We start from the raw sequence: 12,685 nt of genomic DNA, 5'->3' as shown, positions 1-12,685 counted from the left end.
GTGGCACCAGCAGAGACAGCATCAAACCAGAGACCTGAAACCCTGCCTGGCCCTGGCAGCAGAGCCTGTCCTGCACCCAAGAAGGACTCCATATGCTTGCACTCCATAAATCACAGCCTCAGGGTAGAAACCACATTCATCACAAGGGCAAGCTGCCTGGTGGCAAAGAGAGGGCTGCAAAACATCTGGAAGCATTTGAAAGAAACTGGGCTTGAGCACTGGCCTGAGCAGCTCTTCATGCAATTGTCAGTGTTACCAATAGCTGCATTCATGACCCAAATAGTTTTTCAGAATAATCTTCTTCAAGAAAAAAAAAAAAGAGCCAGTTTTTTTTTTTGGTTTTTTTTTTTTTTTTTTTCTGGAAAAAGAGCTTTTCAAGCAGAAAAAACATTCAAGGAAGATTCTGCTTCAGTCCTTGCTTGGAAAACTGCCTGCACCGCAGCCAGCCCCTCGCAGAGGACTCTCCTGTCGTCAGGCCCTTTTTTATTTTTTTGGCAGGATATGAAGGGGAGGAGCAGCAAACACAAATCAAAGGGGCACTCCATGCTGAGCCTCTTCTCCCAGCACACAAACCCAACCCTACACCAGACACGTTTTCACCCCAGCCCCAAGCACCGCTCGGCGCTCGCCCTAACAACAGACGTCAGCAGCAGCGACCCGGGCTCTCCCGGCATCCCTGCTCCCACCATCCCACCATTCCCACCACGAAGGAGCCTGTTACCTGCTCGTACTTCTCCAGCTCCGTGTGGTAGATCTGTCGGATCTGGGAGAGCTTGGCTCTGTAGTCAGAATGCTCCACAGAGTTGTCCGAGCCGGCGCCTCCCGAGGCGGCGGCGGCAGCGGCGGCAGCGGCCGAGCCCCCTCCTTTTTCGGGGCCCGCTACCCCCTCAGCCAGGAGCATGTTGTCTAACCTCATCAGCTGGGGGTCCGTGGGCTCCTCTTCCTGGGCTCCCCGGATGCTCAGCACTGCAGGAGACACAAAAGGGAGAGGGGAAGGCTGAGTGGTGCCACGGGGCTTCTGTCAGGTGAAGGGATGCTCATCTGAAAGGGTGGCTCATCCCAGGGGATCAGTCCCTATCAAACAGGGCTTGTCCTCCTTTCCCAAGGGTACCCCAAAAGGCAGATGTGCTCCAAATGCTTGTCACCAGGGGCATCCCAACTCCCCACTCCCCTTCTGGCCTCCCTTCCTCCCTCCTTCCCACAGGGAAGAAGTAGGGCAGAACCAGAAAGAGCTCGCTGCAGTGGTAACCCAGAAAACCCTGATTTGTGTTCAAGTATGCAGCAAAACGGGTAGCAACACCACCCAAAATCCCAGTACATGCACCCGTTCTTGCTGCCAGAAGTGACAGAGACCATAAACCAATTCAAGCACAGGATGGGAAGTCAGGAGTCTCCAGCCCCAGCCCACTTGAGGGTCATCTCATGTCCCCCAAGGGTCATTTATGGGCTGATCCTGTACTGCTTGCATCAGCCATCAGCCCCAGCTGGCAGAGGAAGAAGGACAGAGCCCAGGGTTGACCGTGCCTCAGTTTCCCCATCTTTAAATACAGATGGAGAGGGCTTGCAAAGCCATGTTTGTAGTCACAAGCATAAAAAAGACGTACAGAGAATGATTTACTCTTTGGAAAACACCTTTTTTTTTTTTTTTTAGAATCTGATCGTTTCAGTGAAGTCTAAACCATGGTAAGAAAAGGGGAGACAATAAATCAATCCTCCCAGAGTGACTTGCCAAGGAGAGAATTTTCCTCCCCTCTTTGTGCTCCCCGCCTCAATTATTGCTTCAAGTAAAAGTCATCCCTCTGCAAGGGCTTTCCTGGAAAAACCACATGGGAGCATCCTGACTGGCTTGGCCAAGGGGCACTTCCCCCCTCTGAAGAACAGAGGTGCCCTTCATGCCCCCTGTCTGCTCCGTGCTCTAACACAGAAGCACCACCCAAGATTGCTGGATGCCCACACAAAGGTGTGTGCACCTGCAAATTACATAAAATTAATCCTGAGTGATCAAAAAAGGCATTTCCTAAGAGAAACGGACTGCATTTTCCTAGCTCATCTGCCACAGGAGCTCAAAGCACTTTGGAAACACACACAAACATCCAGGGCTGGGCAACGTGTGGGTTCTGATAAAGCTTGCACCCAAGATTAATTTGACACCCCCAACACCACAGTGCAAACATGAGCTTGTGGCTTTCCCTGTCGTTGGGAAAAAAAAAAAAAGTCCCAAATCAGTTTGCAGTAAGAAGTAAAACCAGAGCAGCTAAAATACCCCACAGAGTATGTTCACTCTGAAAGAAGTTAGAAATGGATATAGTTATTATCAGAGTAAAACTGAAGCAAAAGACCCTGCTGAGAGGTTTGGCCAACATTAAGAAGAGCTTTTTTCCAAAGCCTCCAGCTCTACTGAATTCATTATTTTCAGGACTTTAGCACTTATTGGCGTTTTTGTGATTAAAACGTTCGCTCTCAACAAACGTGGGGAGGTCAGGGGGAAAGAAAAAAATTCAAGAAACCCAGCAAGAATGCATTTGCCAGTAAGATTAGCTAACAAAAAATAACTCTGTGCTAGGGAGGATCATTTCTATATGGAGGGATGAGGGCATGGTGCCAAAGTTGGAGCTGGGCGCCAGTTGCCAAGCCCCAAGGTAGCCAAAATCCTTCAAAAAGAGAAGAGGGAAGTGGGGAGATAACAGGCTGTGGGCGAGAGAGAAACTTGCTATGGAAAAAAAAAATTATAACAAATTCCCATTCTTCTGGTTAAAAAAAAAATAAAAATCACTACATTAAAGCACATCAAAAGCCCAAACACAAATAGAAAGCTACACGGTTCAAAAAAAAAAAGAAAAGAAAAATTTAAAAAACCCCAACAAATAAACAAATCAAAAGCAGAGCTGCCAAAAGAGGTGCATCTGAATTTCAAAAGGGAAATATTTTTAGATTAAAAATCTCAGGAATCATTGACCTGACAGGTAGGCACAAGTGATTAATTAGTTGATGCTTAGAAAGCTGCTTCCCGAGGAAAAGTCCTGGGTAACCCCTGAGCTCTATCAGCCTGCCAAAGGCTGGGGGGTGCATCCCCAGCATCCCACGGATGGACTGGGGTCCCCACAGCAGAGACCTGGACCCAGCTGGGGACCACACAGAGATGGCCTGGGCTCGGCCACCTGCTCAGCAGAACACTGGGGAGTAAATAAATGGAAAGGGCAATGTGTCTGAGCAGAACTGATGCTGCCTATTTATCCCTGGAAGGCTGCGCTCAGCCGAGGAGAAGACAAAATGATTATTTAAAAGCTCCTTTTTTTTTTTTTTTTTTTTTTTTTTTAATCTTCCCAGTGCTGTCTGCAGCTCCTGCCAGGATGCTGAGCCGCTCAGCAGCTCCAACTCTCCAAAATTCTCCCCCTGATGGGATCCAGCTCCTCTGACTGGGGGGCTGGGGGTGGGCACCCGACCCACAGATGGATCTGGGCAGCCCATCCCAAAAGGTCTCCCCTCTCAGCAGGCTGCTGGCTTTCCCACCAAACCACAGTGAAATAAATTCAGCAGAATGAGCCCTGGCAGCCCAGCAGCAAGCTGGAGCTAAGGGGGCTCTGGGTCCACTCCCACCCGAGCATCCTGGCATCCCCAGGACCTGCCATTTGCTGCTCCTGATTTAAGAGAAAAAGGGGGGGTTGAGGGAATAAAAGAACAAAAAGAAAGATAGCGACTGGCAGCCGGGGAAGAAGGAAAATTCATGCAAGACTTTCTGTCCTTGGCTGCTTTCCCGCTGGCTTGGAAGCCCCCGGAGCCGCTGCAAATGCCACTAGAGGGGGCTCGGCCCTTGCAAAGGTCCCCTGCTGCCTCAAAGTGCAAGTTTAAATATATATAAAGTATATATCTGTATCTCCCTATATATGCACACATGCAAATATCCATATGGATCTATTTTAAAGAACAAAGCCAAGCCCTGTGCCTTGTCCCCTAAGTGCCCATGGAGGGGAACTGAGGAGCCTGGCTTGAGGCCATGGCAGGGTCACCGTCATCCATGCCAGCAGCTGGGGACTGCCAGGCCACCACCCAGCCTGCACTCGGGTCACGGACACCAGCAGGGTCACGGAGAAGCCATTCCAGCAGCTGGGAAATGGCTCCCAGCTCACATGCCCACTCCTTCTCCCTCCTGAGCAGGGAATCACAGCCAAGGGCTGCAGAGGACAAAGTCTGAGTCCTGGCCTGGCTCGGTGACATGTCCTGGTGCAGGACACAGGGGAGCAGTGGCAGTACTGGGGTTGGAGAACCAGGCAAGGAGACAAAGCTGAAGGTGGCTCCCAGCTCCTTGCTGCCCTGTGATTCAGGGATGCAGGCTGGAAACTACATCAAGTCATCAAAGCTTTTGGATGCTCCAAGATGTTCCCTGCCATTCCTGGCATCTCCAAGGAGTGGAGTGCGAGCAGAACCACCAGCCCACAACATCAGATGGGCAGCCAGAACCACCCCATCTGTGTCCCCAACCCATGGGACCTGTGCCTGATTTCCCTGTGTGATGGGGTGGCCAGGAAGCCAGGGAACAGAAAAACAGCCCTTGACACAGTGCTGGCACATGCCTGCAACATGACCTGCACCCTGGGGATGGTCTGGGGCTGTGAAAACACCAAAGAAACCAGTACAGGTGTCACCTGGTCCCTCACACCACCATCCCCTCCCTTATTCACTCTGTTTTCCTAGGAACTTTTTTACAAAGGGACGGGAGGAGCCAGCTCAGGGCAGGGAGCTGAGCACACAGCCACCTCTCTTCTCCACCAAGGCCACCTCAAAACACTTCAGTTTAGCAACCCTTTTGTTTCCACCCCTTCCAGCAGCACAGGGAACACAGGCAGGACAGCACCACAAAGGCAATCAGTGGGGTCAGCTCCAGTTCCTGACCCCAAGAGCTGGTCCTGGCAGCTGGACTGAAGTTCCAACAAACCCACCCCAAAAGGAGTCAGGAGCACTGCCCTCCTCCCACCCCAGCTGGGCTGCTTCTGCCTGGCTTTTCCTGGGGTTCTTTCTGCCCATTCCCAACTTGCCGAATTGCCTTTCCAAGGGGAAATTTTAAAGGAGAAGGAGATTTCAAGGAAATGATTGCAACTTATCGAAAATAATGTGCTACTTAGCACTGGAGACAAGCATCCTGGCAGGCAGAGCTGGGGAGCCGTGCCGGAGCAGATGGGAGTAATTAGGTTGTGATTTTCAGAAGGGTTTTCTTCCCTGCCACCACTGTGCCCAAGATGTACTGGCAGGGGGGACAACCCACCCAACAAGAGAGTTTGAAAAGAGAGGGACAATTCCTCTGCCACAGCTGCTGGGCTGTGTGCTGCCTCTCAGGGTAACCTTCCCATCAGGAAACCAGAGATGCCCAGAGCATCCCAGCTGGAGGAGCACTGCTGGCTGTCCTCTCACAGCCCCAAGTGAGCAGAGATGCCTCCTGCCCTCCCAAAGCACTCATCTGGAGTGTCCAAAACATGGACACATCAACCACACACCTAACAAACAAGGTCTTGCCCAGATCCACTCCTGGATTGGCCTGGAGTGTTGTACAACAAGGACACCATTGCTCCTCCTTGGGAACCCCAAAACTTCTGCACAGAGCCACAGTCAGGCTTTGTAACACATGTTGAACATCAGGCCCCTTGTTACCTTTTGCCATTTAACCACCACCCACAATATTCAGCTGGAATCCCAGCTTCAGGAGCCACACGAGCTCACCAGTTTCCTTCTAACATCTTGTTACACCTCCAGGTCTAAAACAACAGCCAGCAAGCAGAGGGACACATGCCCTGCCACCAAATGCCCCTGCTACCCAAGCTGGTAACTAATCAGTTATTTAAAGCCATCTCAACACTCCCTGAAGATGATCAGCACTAAGCCTGGTGACAAAGCATTCCCATCTGCTCACATCTGGGGACAGTTCTGCAGTAAGAGGCTCAGGGCTGCCTGCCTGCATCCCTCTCCTACTCACACCTGCAGTCACAACCAGCTCAGGAGAGTTGGGGTTGGGTTCCTTGGCTGCCCCATGCTGGCACAGGATGCCCAGAGAAGCTGTGGCTGCCCCATCCCTGGCAGTGTCTCAGCCCAGGTTGGATGGGGCTTGGAGCACCCTGGGCTGTGGGAGGTGTCCCTGACCATGCAGGGGGTTGGGAATGGATGAGCTTTAGGTCCTTTCCAACCCTGTTCTGTGATTCTATTCCATGATTCTATGATGGCACGGGTTTGATTTGCTCTTCTCAAGCTTTCTTCATGCAGAAAACCCACCAGATACCCTGCACCTACCTAAACTCCTGATTTTTTCCTACACAAGCATACTTGCAGCCTACTTTCTTCTGCAACAACAAATCCCAGAGACAAAGGAAAAATCCAGTGGGTTGGATCTTCTCTTTAACCACAAAGTCACCTTCAAGAAGTGAAGGATGCTAAAGCACTTCACCCCGTCCATTCCTGGCTCTGCATGCCAGACAGCAGTGTAAATGTCTCCTCAGGAAAGGCAGAGATGCCCACTCTAAAGAGCTATCAGCAACCTCAGTAACCAAGGTGGAGCACTTCAATGAGAAGTAATCACAGGGAGGCTGAAGCCTGGCTGGCTACATTCACCATGTTTACATAAAGCCACAGCATTACAACAGCAATACTGACATCCCAGATAAAGGAAAACTGGAATTTCCAGCTACCCTGACACACACCCTCCCAGGCAACAGGACTTAAGAGAAGTCAGGGGAAGTTTTTTTTTCCTCTTAAAATTGGCATAAAAGTTCCCCTCCTCACACCAACCTTTCCAAAACTTACAACTGGATGAACAGATTTTGCTCAGATTTTCCAAACCAGGCTGCCACGAGATGAGGCATGGAAAATTTCAGTTGGCAAAATGTTTTTTTTTTTTTTTTGTGCAGCTACTTATTTATTTATTTCCCAGAAGAAAAAAACAAAAACCCAACCAAACGAACAAACAAAAAAAACCCCAGTGAAAGTAACGAGTCATTTCTGTCTCGAATTTTCACAGTCTAAAACCATAAAACAAACCAAAAATCCCAGCAAGGAATAAAGAGAGAGGATTGTACTCAATACACAAGGCAAAGCCAGCCTGGACCCTCACCCTCCTCTCCCAGCACGGAAGTGTCCATCAGGTCTGTTTTGAAACAATGCACTGAAACCAATTTTGTGAGACATTCTTTCAGAGGTGGAGATGTGGTCTTTCAGGTTATAAAGCACATTAAATTCAGGTAAGGTACATCCTTCTGTAGAAATGAGAACAAGTGACATCAGAGTAATGGTCCAGCCAGAAGCCAATTCCAGTCATGGCCAACAAGCCCTACAGGACCCTCAGGCAACACCCTGACCAAGAGCAGGAGCATCAGATGGTTGGGCCCCAGCACCCTCCTACACACCACCACTTTTGGGATCTTGCATTCCAACCCAAACTCAGCTCCACCAAAAATGTTCCCTGAACCAAAAGCGAAATCTTCTCCTCTCATTTTGTCTGTTTTCCCCTGGCCTCGTTTTTTTTTAAAAAATCCAAATTTGCATCAATTTAATCCTTCCGGGGTGGAAGCATCCAAATAATTTGCTCAATCCAACCCCTCCCCCTGAAAAAAAGGCCTGAATTCCCATCAAACTGTGATTTTGGAAAAGAGGAGAATTTATCAGATGCAGCTCTCCCTCACTTCAGGAGATGCAGCTTCAACGTGCCACAGAAGCTGCAGAAGAGATGCTCACATTTCACAGTGCTGGCAAAGAGTCTGCACCAGTTCTCTCCTAACCCCATCCCAAATGCCAAATGGGTTGCCATAGCAAGCAAGAATCTGGCAGCAAAATGCTCAAAAGATACGGAAAATTATCACTAACACATTGGGGTGGAAAAAAAAAAAAAAACATCATTCCCCCACTCCCCACCCCCGAAGCTGGAAAATTATCTAAAATAGCCATTTCCACAAAAGTAAGTCACAATGTTGCAGAGATTCTTGAGAACCAGATTCCCAAACAAGTGACACTCCCAGGGAAGCTGAATGAGCAGGGATGAGCTCCTCTTCCCAGTCCTTCCCTGCACCCTGCTCCTGCCCACCAGTTTAGCTCAGGGTTAGCAACTGGGCAGGGTATGGAAAAGCTTTGGATCCCTTCTCTGCACGCCCAGTTGTGGCCAAACGAAGAATGGCAGATCAGATTTAAATGTTTTGCATTTTTTCCTCTTGACAGTCTTGATGCCACGAGCTGGGTCTACTCATGGATGCTTCACTGCAGCTGGTGCTCAACTTCCATCCCCTTTAGCTGCAAAACTCCCAGGGATCATTTTCACACCTGAAATCTGAGGGCAGGTAGCACTCAGATCCTCTTGCCCCACCAGCAGATGGCTGAGCAGAGGCAGTTCAGCAGCAGAAAGCAGGCTGGAAGAGTGCATTTGGGATTTTTTCCAACCCTCGATCATGCCATGGGGCAAAAGAATCAGATTTTTGCTACTGCAACAAGAAGAACCCCAGGTTAACCCCAGGGCTCTCTGCCTTGGTCCCTCCAAGGGCAGCACATGCTGTACCAGGACCTCACCTTCTGCTGGACGTTGGGTGATGGGACCAGAGTCCTTTCTGTGCCAGAAAGACAATCAATTGTCACTAAAGGACAGAGCAAGACATCCTCCCCACCCCAGGAGATGAGATGGCTCAGACCTGGTGTTCCTCAGGCCTGGGGCCACGTCCCAGCTCGGACCACAGAGTGGCCACTGGGTCCCTAAGCCCTGCAGGAAACAATCAGCAAACAAAAGATGGGATTGCTCCCAGGACAGGTCCAGCCATAAACCTCCCCATCTCTGAACAGCAGTGGGGCTGGGATCTGCCTCCTGCTCCTGGGCCCTGCTTTGCATATGAATTCTCCTCGCTGAAAAGAAAACGGGTCCTTTGAATGAGCTGAATCTGCTAATGAGAAGCCGGGGCCTCCAGAGCCCCTCTGAGGACAAGGGTCCCATTCTGACCGCCCCAGGTCAAGCCCTGAAATCTGAGAACAAAGCAAAAGAGGTGGTTTTTTTTTTATTCCCCCAGAAGGAAGCTGCCTTTCCATCCTGCTCCCCTCTTGGGAAGGTCATTCCTCTGGCCATGCTGAGCCTGTGAACGGCTGCTCCAAGCACAAAGCAGCCAGGGCAAGGGAGCCATAGGTGAAAAGCCCCAGCCCAAGCTGAAAAGCTGCATTTTAGATGACTTGGTCCTGCCACCCTTCAGAAAAGATGACCCGTGACACTTGCTCCAAGAAAAGCTGGCTTGGAGCTCCTAAGATGGCCATGTCCCACTCAAATGGGTTTGCTAAACAATTTGAAGGTGCCACTGCCTGTTACAAGGCTGGGACCTGTGTCACTCTGTCACCAGGTCAATGGCAATATAGATTTCCTAAAGCTCTGGGTCTCAGAGCCAAGCCAGCCCAGGAAATACATTGGGTTTGCCCTCCTTTTCTCACCAATCTGTCAGTGCAGACCTATGAGAGAGGGACAGACACGTAGCAGTCTCCCACTGCAGAGCATCCTTGGGCCGTGTCCTCTCCTTCCCCTGCCAAGGGACCTCCCCACCTCCTGGTTACTGGAATGTCCTCTGGCCAGAACCACATTCCCTTTTCCAGCACTGACCTTCTGATCCAAGGCAAGAGCTAAACACAGTCCTTGTCACTCCTTTGTAATGGAAGCCAGCCTCACTCCTTGCTGCTTGGAAAAAGGTGGCTGCAGAACAGTATATCCTTTTTTTTTTTTTTTTTTTTTTTTTTTGGAACATGCTGACAAGAGGGAGGCAAAACAGAAGGACGAAGAAACTATAAATCATTGGTGATTGCCTGAGATCAGTCATGGATCAGGATCTCTGCCCTGTGCAGGATGGACATTGCTCTTCCCAAGAAGACAGGAGTCTTCCAGATGCATTAAAAGCCATCCCTCCCCTGTCCACCTCTCCCCCAGGTAACTGAAAATCTTCTCCATGAAAAACTTGAACCAAAAGTAAGCTACATGCCTCTGAGGACAGGTCAAATCCAAAGCACAAGAAGCAACCATAACCATAAAGTTTCAGAAGCAACCATAACCATCAAGCTCCAGAAATCCCACCCCACGTAGGTGTAGCCACAATTTAGATGCAACAGATCAACCACTGGACAACCCCAGGCACCAACTATCAGTGGTTATGTGTCCTGGGACAGTATCAGACCCCTTCACAGTGTTAGAGATGTCACCTGGATGACAGGACCAGAGTCTCCCTCAACCCAATACTGATGTCACCCCATGGGTTTTTGCAGCACCACTCTGCAGGTCTAAATGTTCCTCTGACTCCTTGCAGACTGCCTTTCACACAAGGTCTTGCTTTCTATGCTATACAAAGACCCCATCAGTCCACCTGAACTTTTCCATTTGGAAAAGACAAGAGTCCACCACTCTTCCACTCGCTTGGTTTCCAAGCTTGTCCCACCCACAGCACCACAAAGTTTGCCCAAGCCTAGACAGTCCATCAAGCTAAGACACATCATCTGGAACCCAACTTTGCTGGGATCCAACCATCTTGGGCAAATAAAGAAGCACATTTTGGGTCAGTTCCTCACACCACTGTGCTGACCTCCAAAGTCCAGCATCAAACCTGCTCCTCAGGCACACCAGACAAAGCCCAGATCTCTGAAAGGAAACAGCCTGTTGGCAGTGTTTTAAGGCCAGAAAACAGCTCTGAATGTTCAGTTCCTTCTTTAAATAGAGGCCCCTTCTGTAAACGATCTGTTTGGACAGGAGGGAGAGTGCTGCAAGAGTCCAGGCGCTCGTGAAATCGGATCGGCTGCCTGAGCTCCCCCTCCATCCAAAACACATCAGGAGGAGAAAGAAACCCCAAAGAGGCAAAGCAGGTTTGGAGGAGAGAGAGCCCCTACACCTCCGAGCTCCTGGAAGGGTCTGAGACACCAGAGAAAACAGGGGAAAATAAGTCAAAAAGACCAATTAGTGGCATTTCTGTTTTTTGCAGAGTCTGTGCATGTTTAATTATCTTCCCATGCAAGAGAACCTTGATGCAGATTTCAGTGCTGAGGGGAAGGGGTGCCAGGGGAGCTGGATCTGTCTTGTGCCCACCACAACCTTGTCTGGGGCTTTTACTACCAAGCCCACTCATCCACACTGCTCAGCAGCACCCGACGGGAAGGGGAGGCTGAGTCCCAGCCCTGTCGTGCACTGGACAGACAGACAGACACAGCCACCCCCTGCTCCTGTGAGAGAGGCCCCTTGCCATAAACAGAGATTTAAAAGGGAGAAGGAAAAAAAAAAACAAAAAAGAAAAAAAAAACCAAACCAAACCCTTGCCGACTCCGGCTGTGTCCCAGATCAAAGATCATCTCCAGCGAGGCCATCTGGTCCTTGTAAATGTAGAACCAAATTGAAAGCCCTGCCCTCACCTCCTCTGACTCCCTCAGCAACATTGCTTTTACCAGCCAGGGATGGGGAAGGAGCTGCCAAAAGGCATCTGTATGGAATACAGGGCCCCCGTGCAGCTGGGCTATAGGTCTGCAACCCCCCTCCCTTTTTGTTCATCACGGGGTAAATGTTTCCTTTGGATCTCCGGGGGCCCTGTTATTCCCAGGGAAGATGGGGATGGAGGAGGGTTGCTCTGCATCCCCACTGCTCCTCCCCAGCTGAGGACCAGGTTGTCATCCCTGTGCTGGTGTACCAAGGGACTGACAGGGAGAGGAAGGCGTCCCCACGATGGCAGCAGTGTCCCCAACATCCCAGAAGCCACACACAGCACCTTCCTTCCCAGGTCTCTCCCACCACCGCTCCCCATCCAGGATGCAAAAGGGGATGAAGAGGGAGCATCAAAACAGAGAGAAAGAGGAGGGCTGAAACTGAGCACCTTCAAAAAGGAGATGCAGCACATCTGAGGCAGTAACGGGCTGGGGAAACCTCCTCCCCTGACAACACAAATACCCCAGGCTTGACTTGAAAGGCAAGAGGGAGCCGCTGTCTGGAGGAGAAAGCCACACAAGAGACGTTGCAGGCAGAGAGAAGGCAGCTTGAGGAATTCCTACCCATCAAGCTTTATTGTGTTATTCCAACTAAGCAGAGACAAAAAGACAAATCTCAGCTCCCTACTTTCATTTATAATTGAACCCAGTCCAGAAGGATGGAGCAAGTACCATCTGTAATGCAGAGTGCATTAGCAGCCGGCAGAATGAAATATTCAAATTACTGTAGGCTACCTCGCATTTTAATGACAGGGTTACAAAAACCTGACTTGTAAGTGGAGATTGGACTGGAAGAACAGAAAGTTTGTTTTTCCAGCGCACGAATTAACCTAACAAAATGTTACTTTCGGGGGGGAAAGAAAAAAAAAAAAAAAAAAAAGAAAAAAAGCATTTGCATAGGTAATTCTGCAACATATCCCAACAGGCTCATGGGGGAAAAAAAGAAGTATTATTCCATTTAGCTATCCTAATTGATATATTGTCCAGGGAGATGAAAAATCTTGGGGGGGAAAAAAAAATTAAAAAAAGGGAAGGCTTTTTCCTTTTGGCTGAAGACACCCACCAGACGTGGGTACGCAGGAACCTGACCAGCAGGTGTGGGGATGTGTCGGTGCATCCAGGGGGTGTGTGCCAGTGCAATCCTTACAGGAGCTGTAGCCTTTCACTGCTGTGTCCCATCTGAATATGCAAATGAGCCCCTGATTTCCAGGCGTGTGCCTGGGCATGGATCCCCTGG

The 12,685-nt window shown here is 49.9% G+C and overlaps 1 protein-coding gene across 3 annotated transcripts in view; it reads right to left on the bottom strand.

Moving 5' to 3' along the window:
• Positions 1–12,685, bottom strand: part of PBX1 (PBX homeobox 1) — a 124,554-nt gene that overhangs the window by 24,318 nt on the left and 87,551 nt on the right. For all 3 annotated transcript variants that reach the window (XM_071751387.1, XM_071751389.1, XM_071751388.1), the window contains one exon: positions 722–966. In XM_071751387.1, coding sequence (XP_071607488.1) covers positions 722–966 — 245 coding nt within the window. The remainder of the gene's footprint in view (positions 1–721; positions 967–12,685) is intronic.

The sequence above is a fragment of the Heliangelus exortis genome, chromosome 8, assembly GCF_036169615.1.
Source record: "Heliangelus exortis chromosome 8, bHelExo1.hap1, whole genome shotgun sequence".
Lineage (NCBI taxonomy): Eukaryota > Metazoa > Chordata > Aves > Apodiformes > Trochilidae > Heliangelus > Heliangelus exortis.
The sequence above is the reverse complement of the archived record's forward strand: the minus strand, read 5'-3'. Positions and strand labels throughout refer to the sequence as shown.